Below are 12963 nucleotides of genomic sequence, written 5' to 3' on the forward strand. Positions count from 1 at the left end.
CAGTCTCCCGCGGAGCCGCTATTCCCCATGGTCCTTACGGAGTCCCCAGCATCCACTACGGACTACGAGAAATAGAATTATCGGTAAGTAAATTCTTATTTTAATAAAGGCTAGGAAGGAGGTGACGGTAAAACATTATCACCGTATCTGGCGAAAGTATGTGTCTTTGTGTGAGACCAAGAATGCACCTACGGACGATTTTCATCTGGGTCGTTTTCTCCACTTCCTACAGACAGGAGTGGATATGGGCCTGAAATTAGGCTCTGTTAAGGTACAGATTTCGGCCCTCTTGATTTTCTTTCAGAAGGAATTGGCTTCTCTTCCAGAAGTCCAGACGTTTGTAAAGGGAGTGCTGCACATCCAGCCCCCTTTTGTGCCTCCAGTGGCACCATGGGACCTGAATGTGGTGTTGCAGTTCCTAAAATCACACTGGTTTGAACCGTTTAGCAAGGTTGAGTTGAAATTTCTTACCTGGAAGGTGGTCATGTTGTTGGCCTTAGCATCAGCAAGGCGAGTGTCAGAATTGGCGGCTTTGTCACACAAGAGCCCCTACTTTATTTTTCATGTGGATCGAGCTGAATTGAGGACACGTCCGCAATTTTTGCTTAAAGTGGTTTCTTCATTCCATATGAATCAACCTATTGTGGTGCCTGTGGCTACAATTGACCTGGAGGATTCCAGATCCCTGGACGTAGTCAGGGCCTTAAAGATTTATGTAGCCAGGACGGCTAGAATTAGGAAAACAGAGGCTCTGTTTGTCCTGTATGCTGCTAATAAGATTGGCGCACCTGCTTCGAAGCAGACTATTGCTCGCTGGATCTGTAATACGATTCAGCAGGCTCATTCTACGGCTGGATTGCCGGTACCAAATTCGGTTAAGGCCCATTCCACTAGTAAGGTGGGTTCTTCTTGGGCGGCTGCCCGAGGCGTCTCGGCATTATAGCTTTGCCGAGCGGCGACTTGGTCGGAGTCAAACACTTTTGCTAAATTCTACAAGTTTGATACCCTGGCTGATGAGGACCTAGAGTTTGCTCAGTCGGTGCTGCAGAGTCATACGCACTCTCCCGCCCGATTGGATGCTTTGGTATAAACCCCATGGTCCTTACGGAGTCTCCAGCATTCTCTAGGACGTAAGAGAAAATAAGATTTTAAACCTACCGGTAAATCTATTTCTCCTAGTCCTTAGAGGATGCTGGGCGCCCGTCCCAGTGCGGAAACTCTGCAAGACTTGTATATAGTTGTTGCTTACATAAGGGTTCTGTTACAGTTGGAATCGGTCTTGGACCGTTGCTGTTATTGTTAATACGGTTAACTGGTTATGTATGATCCAGGTTACATGGTATGATTGGTGTGGGCTGGTATGAATCTTGCCCTTGGATTTCTAAATCCTGCCTTGTATTGTCCATCTCCTCTGGGCACAGTTCTCTAACTGAGGTCTGGAGGAGGGGCATAGAGGGAGGAGCCAGTGCACACCCATAGTAAAAGTTTTTTATGTGCCCTATCTCCTGCGGAGCCCGTCTATACCCCATGGTCCTTACGGAGTCCCCAGCATCCTCTACGGACTAGGAGAAATAGATTTACCGGTAGGTTTAAAATCTTATTTTTTGCATGCAGGCGTGGGTGCAGGCCTGAAATTGTGTTCCATCAAAGTGCAGATTTCGGCTTTATCTATTTTCTTTCAAAAATAATTGGCCGCCTTTCCTGAGGTTCAGACTTTTGTGATGGGAGTGCTGCATATCCATCCTCCGTTTGTAGCACCGTGGGATCTTGAAGTGGTGTTACAATTTCTTAGTTCTCACTGGTTTGAACCTTTGCGAAAGGTTGAGTTAAAATTTCTCACTTGGAAAGTGGTCATGCTTTTGGCCTTGGTGTCCGCCAGACGGGTGTCGGAATTGGCGGCTTTGTCTCACGAGCCCATATTTGATTTTCCATGTGGATAGAGCGGAATTGAGGACTCGTCAACAATTTCTGCCAAAGGTGGTTTCTTCGTTTCACATAAACCAACCTATTGTGGTGCCTGTGGCTACGGATGCTGTGGCAGTGCCAAAATCTCTTGATGTCGTGAGAGCTTTGAAAATTTATTTTGTTAGGACAACGGAGGCTCTGTTTGTCCTGTATGCTTCCAACAAGATTGGAAATCCTGCTTCCAAGCAGACTATTGCGCGCTGGATTTGTAATACGATTCAGCACGCTCATTCTACGGCTGGGTTGCCGTTGCCGAAGTCAGTAAAGGCCCATTCTACCAGAAAGGTGGGCTCATCTTGGGCGGCTGCCCGAGGAGTCTCGGCGCTTCAACTTTGCCGAGCAGCTACGTGGTCGGGTTCAAACAATTTTGCTAAGTTCTACCAGTTTGATACCCTGGCTGATGAGGACCTCATGTTTGCTCAATCGGTGCTGTAGAGTCGTCCGCACTCTCCCGCCCGGTCTGGAGCTTTGGTATAGACCCCATGGTCCTTTTGGAGTTCCCAGCATCCCCTAGGACGTAAGAGAAAATAGGATTTTAATTCCTACCGGTAAATCCTTTTCTCCTAGTCCGTAGAGGATGCTGGGCGCCCAACCCAGTGCGTACTGTTACTTGCAGTTGTATTGTTGGTTGTTGGTTTCGGTTGCACGAAGGTTGTGTATTGGTTATGTTCAGCTTGTTGCTGTTTTTCGTCATACTGTTATCTGGTATTCCTGCTAATCCAGTTGTATGGTGTGAGCTGGTATGTATCTCACCCTTAGTTTAACAAAAATCCTTTCCTCGAAATGTCCGTCTCCCCTGGGCACAGTGCCTATAACTGAGGTCTGGAGGAGGGTCATAGAAGGAGGAGCCAGTTCACACCCAGTCAAAGTCTTTTAGTGTGCCCATGTCTCCTGCGGATCCCGTCTATACCCCATTGTTTTTTTGGAGTCCCCAGCATCCTCTACGGACTAGGAGAAAAGGATTTACCGGTAGGTATTAAAATCCTATTTTCTCTAGCTTCCATTAGGGATATTGGGGGAACTAGTACGATGGGGTATAGACGGGGTCCAGAGGAGCTGGTGCACTTTAAATTTCTTCAACTGGGTGTGCTGGCTCCTTCCCTCTATGCCTCCTCCCACAGGCAGTTTATAAAAAAGTGTCCTTAGGAGAGGATGCACACTCTGCAGCTCCAGAGAGTTTTCTTCAATGTCATTTAAAACTTTTATTTTTTTGGTATGCTGTCTGGGTAACAGCATACCTGCGCCGTGGGAGTTGGGGGGGTGTCACTGACCTTGTGAGGTGCAAAGCCGCTTCCCCGCTCCAGGACCACCGTCCTGAGGGGCTGTTTGTTCAGCGGTGCACTGCGCCTTGGCTGTCACAGCCGCAGCACACCCATAATGCTGCATGGAGGTGACAACAGATTGTGAGTACACACTGGGGATTTCCGCTGGGCACACTGGCACAAATCTGCTTAACTAAGCACTTGTTTGAGGTTTTAAGCTTATTTGGAGAATTTGCTAGTATAAATATGTACAGCTTCGGCGCCATTGGAAGGAGCAGAGCTACCTCAGAGTGGAACCAGCTGTGTTTTGGCGCCTTCCTCTGCTTACAGCAGCCATCAACAGCACACACTCGGCGCTTCCTGCCTCACAAACACTTTGGAAACTGGTATAGGGTGTAGCTCAGGGGGAGAGACGCTTGTGTACAGTATTCAGAGCCTGTTTAGTACTGCATTTTGTTAGTGTGCAGCTCAGGGTGTGCTGGTATCATCCTTCTGTGTCTCCTCTCGCATACAGTAGGGCAAGCTTGCATTATATCTGTGTATGTTTTTGTACTTACTGTGAAATATGGGTAAGCACAAGCTGTGCAGTATCTGTCACACCAGATTCTCTCCATTATCTAATGACTGTTTCCTGTGAGCAATGCAGTCAATCTTCACAAATTAGTGAAGATGTTGGGGGAGAGGGTACAGAGCCCCACTGGTTTAGGGTCTCTTAAAGCTATGATGTCAGATATATCATCCCCGCTTACTTCTAATGTGCAGAAAACTCAGCTACTGCAACAAGCTGTTGCAGATTTAGCTGCTAGGACTGATGCACAGCCCTCCCTATCTCATGCAGGTCCCCAGAAGCGTGGTATACCTGCTCTGCTTTCTGATACAAATGATGATATACAAGATGATGGGGATGACCTGGATCTCGTTAGTGAGGATCCCGATTCTACTCAGGGTATTGAACCCCTCATTTTGGCTATAAGGGATGTGTTACAGCTCCCTCTAGAGGACGCTGCTTCACAGCAGTCGTTTTTCTTTATACAAAACAAGCCCAATGTCCCTTTCCCTGAATCTCCAGAGTTAGACAACTTATCCAAACAGGCCTGGAAAAATCCACACACATTCCAAGTGTCCAAAAAGTTTTTGCGCACTTTCCCGTTTGCTCCTAAAGGTAGAAAATTTTGTGAGGAAACCCCTGGGGTGGATGTCTCCGTTTCGCGCCTGTCTAAGAAGGCAGTGCTGCCTGCCCCGGACTCCTTTACTATGAAGGCTCCTGGGGATAGAAAGAGAGAGACTACCCTAAAATCTGTATACACTGCAGCCGTCCTTTCACAAAGACCGATCATTGCGGATTGCTGGATGACCCATGCTATTCATTCTTGGACCATGCAAATTCAGGGGGGCCTCTCGGGGGTATATGCTCTTAGTTACCATAATAACCCTCCTGAATCACATTCAGGGCACTACCCGTGTCCTCTGTGATTTCCTCAAGGAGATGAGAAATATAAATGCTCGGATGTTGGCCAAGGCGGTGTCGGCGCGCATGGCCTTGTGGTTGCGTCTGGATTGCGGATGCAGAATCCAGACATAATGTGGAGTCCCTCCCCTTTTCCGGGGGATGGCTTTTTGGGATTGAGTTGGATGCATGGATTTCCAAGGTTACTGCTGGGAAATCCACGTTTCTCCCCTCTGGGGCCCCGGCGTTGAGACGCTGCCATCCGGGACCGTCTGTCCAGTTCTTTCGGTCTCGCACATTTCGATCGAAGGCCAGAAGATCCTCCATTGCGGCTAGAGGCACCAGAGGTAGATCCAGAAAACCTGCAATTACCAGTTCTCAGGAACAGTCCACCAGTTCTGCTTCCACTAAAGCCTCAGCATGACTGTGCCCACCCACCCCGAGGGGATCTCGAGGTGAGAGCTCGACTGCGTCATTTCAGTCGCGTCTGGGAGACCTCCTGCCAGGATGCCTGGGTCAGGGAACTCGTTTCTCAAGGCTACAAGCTGGAGTTCGACAGCTTGTAGCCCAATGACTTTTTAAATCAAGCTTGCCAGCTTTGGATGATATGCAAGTTACATTACAACAGGCTATCCGAAAGCTGGTCCAGTCCCACGTCATTGTTCCAGTGCCACTGCCGCAACGTGGCAAGGGGTTTTACTAAAACCTGTTTGTGGTGTCTAAGCCAGATGGTTCAGTCAGACCCATTCTGAATCTGAAATCCTTGTATCCTTATTTGAGGGTGTTTAAGTTCAAAATGGAATCCCTACGAGCAGTGATTGCGGGCCTGGAAGGCCAGGAATTTGTCTCCTTGGATATCAAGGACGCCTATCTCCATATTCCGATTTAGCCTCCTCATCAGGTGTACCTGCTGTTTACCCTGCTGGATGATCACTTCCAATTCCAGGAACTGCCCTTCAGCCTGTCAACAGCCCCGCGGGTATTCACGAAGGTGATGGCGGAGATTATGCTTCAACTCCAGATCCAGGGGATCAATGTGGTCCTTTATCTGGATGATCTTCTGATAAAGGCAAGTTTCAGGGAGCTTTTGTTGCTCCATATCAACCGCACCATCCGTCTTCTGTCCGACCATAGGTGGATCCTCAACTTACAGAAGTCCCACCTGGAGCCAACTCAGAGGCTCCTGTTCCTGGGGATGTTGCTGGATACTGTGGCCCAGAAGGTGTTTCTACTAGATGACAAGGCAACAACATTCAGGAAATGGTCCGCATGGTGCTCCGCCCTACTCGAGTGACCGTACATCTCTTCAAAAGATTGTTGGGAAAGATGGTTGCCTCCTACGAGGCAGTCCAGTATGGGAGGTTCCATGCCAGAACGTTTCAGTTTGATCTCCTGAGCAAGTGGTCCGGTTCACATCTCCAGATGCACCGGATGATTTGGCTGTCACCTCAGGCCAGGATTCCCTCCTGTGGTGGCGTCAGTCCTCCAATGTCATGGAGGGCAGGAGGTTTGGAGTTCAGGATTGGACCCTCCTCACGACGGATGCGAGTCTGAGAGGATGGGGAGCTGTCACCCAAGGGGCGCAGTTCCAGGGCAGGTGGTCAGCCCATGAAAGCCTCCTTCCAATCAACATTCTGGAACTTCGGGCAATATACAATGCTCTACTTCAAGCCTCTCCTCTGCTCAAGGATCACGCGTTCCAGGTACAGTCGGACAATACCACGGCGGTGGCATATATCAATTGACAAGGAGGGACAAAATGCAGAGCCTGCTTGTGAGAGAGAGGTGTCAAAGATACTCCTCTGGTTGGAGTTGGCGTCGCCTTGGCCGTACGGCTGATCTACCGTTTCCTCCGATCCCATTGCTCCCAAGAGTGCTAAAGCAAATCAGGAATCAAGGTGTCCATGCAATTCTAATTGCCCCGGATTGGCCTCGGAGGGCGTGGTATGCGGATCTTCTGGACATGTCCGTCCAAGACCTTTGGCCTCTACCACTCAGGAGCGATCTTCTTCAACAAGGACCGTTCATCTACTCGGACTTACGGCGTCTTTGTTTGATGGCATGGAGGTTGAGCAAAACATCCTATCTCACAAAGGCCTTTCCAGGGAGGTTATTGAACCATGGTTCAGGCCAAGAAACCTGTGACGTCAAAACACTATCATGTCTGGAGGAGATATGTCTCTTGGTGCGAGGAACGCACGTATCTGCCTGCTGAGTTTCCCTTGGGACGTTTCCTACATTTTCCTGCAGACTGGTGTGGATAAGGGCTTATGTCTGGGTTCCATTAAGGTTCAGATTTCAGCTCTCTCCATTTTCTTTCAGAAGAAATTGTCAGTGTTGCCAGAAGTTCAGACCTTCTTGCAAGGGGTACTCCACATACAACTTCCCTTTGTGCCGCCTAGGGCACCCTGGGATTTGGATGTAGTGTTGAAATTTCTGCAGTCCTACTGGTTTGAACCTCTGATGACGGTAGAAGACAAGTATCTCACGTGGAAGACTGATATTTCTGGCCCTGGCTTCTGCTCGACATGTTTCAGAATTAGGGGCCTTATTATGTAGAATTCCATACTTGGTGTTTTTATGAAGACAGAGCCGAGCTCCGGACTAGACAGCGGTTCTTGCCGAAGGTTGTCTCCGCGTTTCATCTGAATCAATCTATTGTGGTTCCGTCCAGTTCTGACGCTTCTGCTCCTCCGGAGGCTTTGGATGCTGTGCGTGCCTTTTGAAGATATGTCAAGCGTACAGCTCGGGTCAGAAAGACTGATTTCTTGTTCGTGCTCTATGATGCGCAGAAGAAGGGTTGCCCTGCTTCAAAGCAGTCCATTGCTCGTTGGATCAGGCTTACTATCTACCAGGCCTATCTATGTGTCTGCAACCTTACCTTTTCCTAAGTCTCTAAAGGCCCACTCTACTAGATCAGTGGGCTCTTCCTGGACGGCTTCCCGTGGAGTCTTGGCCTTGCAACTATGCCGAGCTGCTACCTGGTTGGGGAAGAACACTTTTTTTTTTTTTTTGTTGAGTTCTACAAGTTTGTTACCCTGTCCAAAGTGGATACCCAGTTTGGGCAGGCGGTGCTGCAGCAGTCTACGCACATTCCCGCCCGTTCTGGAAGCTTTGGGACGTCCCCATCGTACTAGTTTCCCCCAATTTACCTACTGGTAAATCATTTTCTCGTAGTCCATAAGGGATATTGGGCTCCCGCCTCAGTGCGTGGACTTTTCTGCAGGTTCTTGTTCTATAGTTACCTGTTCAGCTGTTGCTGTTGTTACCAGCCGTTGTTGTATGTTAGTGGTGTGTTAGTGTGTAAATCTCGCCACCCTTTCTATTATCATGTTTCTTCTCTCATATATGTCCTTTCTTCTTCGGCCACGTTTTTACCTATAACTGCCTGTGGGAGGGGGCATAGAGGGGAGGAGCCAGCACACCCAGTTGAAGAAATTTAAAGTGCACTGGCTCCTTTGGACCCCGTCTATACCCCATCATACTAGTTTTCCCCAATATCCCTTATGGACTACGAGAAAAGGATTTACCGGTAGGTAATTAAAATCCTATTTTTGGGGCACTCTTTAGTGACTGGTACTTAAATAACAATTGAATCGCTTCTGTTAAAATGTGCAATAAATGATTGTTGCGCAAACAATTGAATAGCTCCAGTCGCTTTAGACTGGAGCTGCGGCCACAATAAATCAATTGAATTCCTCCTCAAGTGTATAATGACTACTAATATTTTTATTATCTATATTTTGTATGTAATACATTTTCACCTGGTATGTGTATCAAAGAACTGTATGAGCCTGAAATCTACCTACAGTTTCTTCGTGCTCTAAAGAAATATGTACCCTGAATGATTTATTAAAAATTGTAGTTGTACAGGTTGAGTATCCCTTATCCAAAATGCTTGGGACCAGAGGTATTTTGGATATCGGATTTTTCCGTATTTTGGAATAATTGCATACCATAATGAGATATCATTGCAATGGGACCTCAATTTAAGCACAGAATGCATTTATGTTTCATATACACCTTATACACACAGCCTGAAGGTAATTTTAGCCAATATTTTTTATAACTTTGTGTATTAAACAAAGTGTGTCTACATTCACACAATTCATTTATGTTTCATATACACCTTATATACACAGTCTGAAGGTCATTTAATACAATATTTTTAATAACTGTGTGTATTAAACAAAGTTTGTGTACATTGAGCCAAAAGTTTCACTATCTCACTCTCGCTCAAAAAAGTCAGTATTTCGGAATATTCCGTATTTCGGATATTTGGATATGGGATACTCAACCTGTATTTTAATAGCCATTGTAATTGCAAGAACAGAAAATAAAAAAATGCTACTCTTGTACGATATCTCTAAATACGAAGAGCCAGAAAACAGAAATACGAATAGTGATTGCCTAGAGCTAGCTGGACACAAGGCGGAGGATGCTTTGTTATGTGGAAAAATAGCAACTTCTATGTAAGCTGTTAACAACTGCTGTATGATGCCACTCTGTAACAACATGGGGTTAGTTGTTACACTGTGGTTATTTCTTCAACCTTTGCTCCATACTTGTTAGCATTTGCTTTTAAGAGAAGGTTGTTTCAGGCCATATCAAGATGGCTGGAATGATAGACTTAATGATTGTTTCACAGTGTGCCTAGTGTACTTGGTAACTTTTCATTAATCTGGCTGACTGTGTAACCTTATGTACTCCTAATGGGATTTTTGTTTCTTAGTTTTGCTTGTTTCCATAAGAATGCCTAGGTCTGTGTGTTTGCATCATTTTACGCATTTTTAGGTGTATAACAAATAAAGCAGCTATGTAGAAAAATACTTTTTTCATTTTTTTTAAATATTATTATTTCTTAGGTTGCAAAGCCTATACATTGAGCTAATGAAATATATTCATAGTTATTTTTGAAAACGACAAGTCTCTTATCAACTGCTAGACACATCCAAGTAGAAGCGTAGTTGTGGTGTCTAATGTGTTGTATGTAAGCAGTTGTGTGCAACTTTTTTCAACATAAGCCATGGAATATTTTCTTTGCCATCAGATACCGTGATGTCAATAAGCATTTTTGAGTGTGGGTCTATCTATCTATCTATCTATCTATCTATCTATCTATCTATCTATCTATCTATCTATCTATCTATCTATCTATCTATCTATCTTGCTGAAGACTGTAGCCTGGTCAAATTGCACAGTGAATCTATGGACATACATCGAGCAGGCACCCATGCCGGGATACGGTCGTTAGGTCGACAGTCATTAGGTTAACCACTATTGGCCGACATGCATTAGGTCAGCGTGGTCATTAGGTTGACAGTTCAAAAGGTCGACATGAGTGTGTAAATTTTTTTTTTAAACATTTTTGAACTTTTTCATACTTTACTATCCACGTAGACTACAGTTTGGAACGGTAACCTGTGCCGAGGGCAGTGGCAGCAGAGCGAGGCACCTTGCCCGTAGCATGGTGAGCCATCCGAGGGGTCACGGTGCATTAGTTAGGGTTCTCTGTCACTTTACGAAGAAAACAACACCAAAAACAGTAAAAAAACAAACAAAAAACCTCATGTCGACCTTTTGACCTGCCGACCTAGTGCATGTTGACCTAATGACCATGTCGAACTAGTGACCCTGACGACCAATGGTGGTTGACCTAATGACTGTCGAGCTAAGTTGTGTTGACCCATACCCCACATGCCAGAGTGCCTGCTCTCCTGCCACACTATAAAACATTGAAGTGAACCCTTCAGACACTTGAATTTGGACTTGTGATCCCTTAGCCTGAGATTGTAGTATAGCAAGAAGAGAGGTGGTTGGTTGATCTATTTGTTACTGCTTTTTGGAAGTATGTAAAAAAAAACCCCAGTAGAAAATGTGATTTGTATCCCATCTCTCATGAAGCATTGTCAATCTGTCTCTCTATCCCCCCCCTAAACCCGTCCCCCACCCCAAAAAAAAAAAAAAAAAAAGTCTAAATCGCCATGTTGACTTTTTTTTTTTTAATTTTTAATATTTGTTCCTGGAGTTTTTACTTTTTTTTATTTATTAGTGAAGCTGAATAGGCTACAATTCTAGAGTTGTCAGAAGCATTCCAATCATTACAGGTTGAGTATCCCATATCCAAATATTCCGAAATACTGACTTTTTTGAGTGAGACTGAGATAGTGAAACCTTTGTTTTTTGATGGCTCAATGTACACAAACTTTGTTTAATACTCAAAGTTATTAAAAATATTGTATTAAATGACATTCAGGCTGTGTGCAAAAGGTGTATATGAAACATAAATGAATTGTGTGAATGTACACACACTTTGTTTAATGCACAAAGTTATAAAAAATATTGGCTAAAATGACCTTCAGGCTGTGTGTATAAGGTGTATATGTAACATAAATGCATTCTGTGCTTAGACTTATGTCCCATCACCATGATATCTCATTATGGTATGCAGTTATTCCAAAATACGGAAAAATACGTTATCCAAAATTCCTCTAGTCCCAAGCATTTTGGATAAGGGATACTCAACCTGTACCACAAATATGTACTGTAAACTGTTTACGTTTGTGTTATCATTCTCTTCACTATTGTTGCTGAGCCTATTCTTCAATTATCAAATCAATATACGTGTATAATTTTTACATGTGTATGCGTATATACACGGCCGAAAAGATAGCACATGCAAAAACTAACCAAAGCTGATGTATATGTACAAAAAAATCCTTAATTATTCAATAATGCTAATAAATAATCCAAAACAGCTGAAATCTGTGTGGACAAGTGTAAAAAAAAATTCCACCTTAAAGAAACAATATTATACAACCAAATGAAGACCAGCGCTAATACAAATAAAAATAAAATACACTAATGTAGCTGAATAAAATTAGAGACTCAATGATTATAATAAATACACAAATTTAATACCCATGATAATTACATTAATTCATATGGAATACATGTATGAGATAATAATAATAAATAATAATTTAATTACTAGAACATTAAAATTAAAAATAAAACATTCCTTTATAAATATTGTTGCAGAATTGTTAAATATATTCAGGTGACAAAGGGGGTAATTCAGACCTGATCGCAGCAGGAAATTTGTTAGCAGTTGGGCAAAACAATGTGCACTGCAGGTGTGGCAGATATAACATTTGCAGAGAGTGTTAGATTTGGGTGGGTTGTTTTGTTTCTGTGCACAGTAAATACTGGCTGCTTTATTTTTACACTGCAGTTCAGATTTCAGGGGTGTGTGTATGTATGTATATCTATATATCTATATCTATATCTATATATATATATATATATATATATATATATATATATATAATCTCTCTTCATCTTCACACTCGGTGGAGCTACAGGTCCTAAATAAATCTATATCGCACTGCATGTGCGCTCAATTAGCAAAAGGAGTCCAACACAACATAGGAACTATTGTGCTTTAGGATCACTGTGCACACTGTCGAACTACAAGATATAAAGATATATAAATATATATAAAGAGATAAATCTATATCTATCAAGGGGAATCTAACAACCATTCTTCAATTAGCCATGAATATAAGTCTTTCTGCCATAACATTACGTTTTGAAAATAATGTATTCCATGCTGGAAGGCTGTCTGTAGCCAGGGTTGAGTGACAAGTTACAGTTGTGGATGGTCTCTGAAGGAGGGCAATGCTTCTATTCCCTAGATCTTGTAAAATAGGTTTTACATGAAATTCTTTTTCCAGTAATTATGGTCAAATTTTAATCAATTTATTTTCTTAACAGGTTATGCAATGGTCTCTGCAAAATGTTCTGTGTTTGAGGTGGAGCTTCGTACGACAGACATATGCCTGCTTGTCATCTTTATTAAAGGGACTATAATTTCTTCTCTTGCAACTGCTACATAAACAGACAAAATTGCAAAAATCTGCCCTGTGTCGAGTATGACAGCCACGACCCGTGGCTCTCCGGTTGGAGGGAATGAAAGCCAGGGCCAAGCTCCCGATGGACAGTCCCAGCCTCCACTCCAACAGAATCAGGTGCGTAGCTCAAACTTAAATTTTTTTACATTACATAAAAGTATAGGGAAGGAATTTAAACAGTAGGATGGACATTGTAAAATGAAAAAAATATATAAAAATAAATAAAAAATAAACATATATATATATATATATATATATAGAGATATATATATATATAGATATATATATATATATATATATATATATATAGATATAGATATATAATTTTTTTTTTTAAGAAAGGTGACTGTTGGCACATTGTATGGTACTTAATAAA

General features: G+C 43.4%; 1 protein-coding gene across 6 annotated transcripts in view; it reads left to right on the forward strand.

The window, feature by feature from the left end:
• Nucleotides 1-12963, forward strand: part of USP9X (ubiquitin specific peptidase 9 X-linked) — a 500932-nt gene that overhangs the window by 121958 nt on the left and 366011 nt on the right. For all 6 annotated transcript variants that reach the window (XM_063955597.1, XM_063955592.1, XM_063955595.1 and 3 more), the window contains exon 2: nucleotides 12451-12704. In XM_063955597.1, the coding sequence (XP_063811667.1) occupies nucleotides 12609-12704 (96 nt within the window). In that variant the 5' untranslated portion in view covers nucleotides 12451-12608. The remainder of the gene's footprint in view (nucleotides 1-12450; nucleotides 12705-12963) is intronic.

Source organism: Pseudophryne corroboree, chromosome 2 (genome assembly GCF_028390025.1).
Source record: "Pseudophryne corroboree isolate aPseCor3 chromosome 2, aPseCor3.hap2, whole genome shotgun sequence".
Classification (NCBI taxonomy): Eukaryota; Metazoa; Chordata; class Amphibia; order Anura; family Myobatrachidae; genus Pseudophryne; species Pseudophryne corroboree.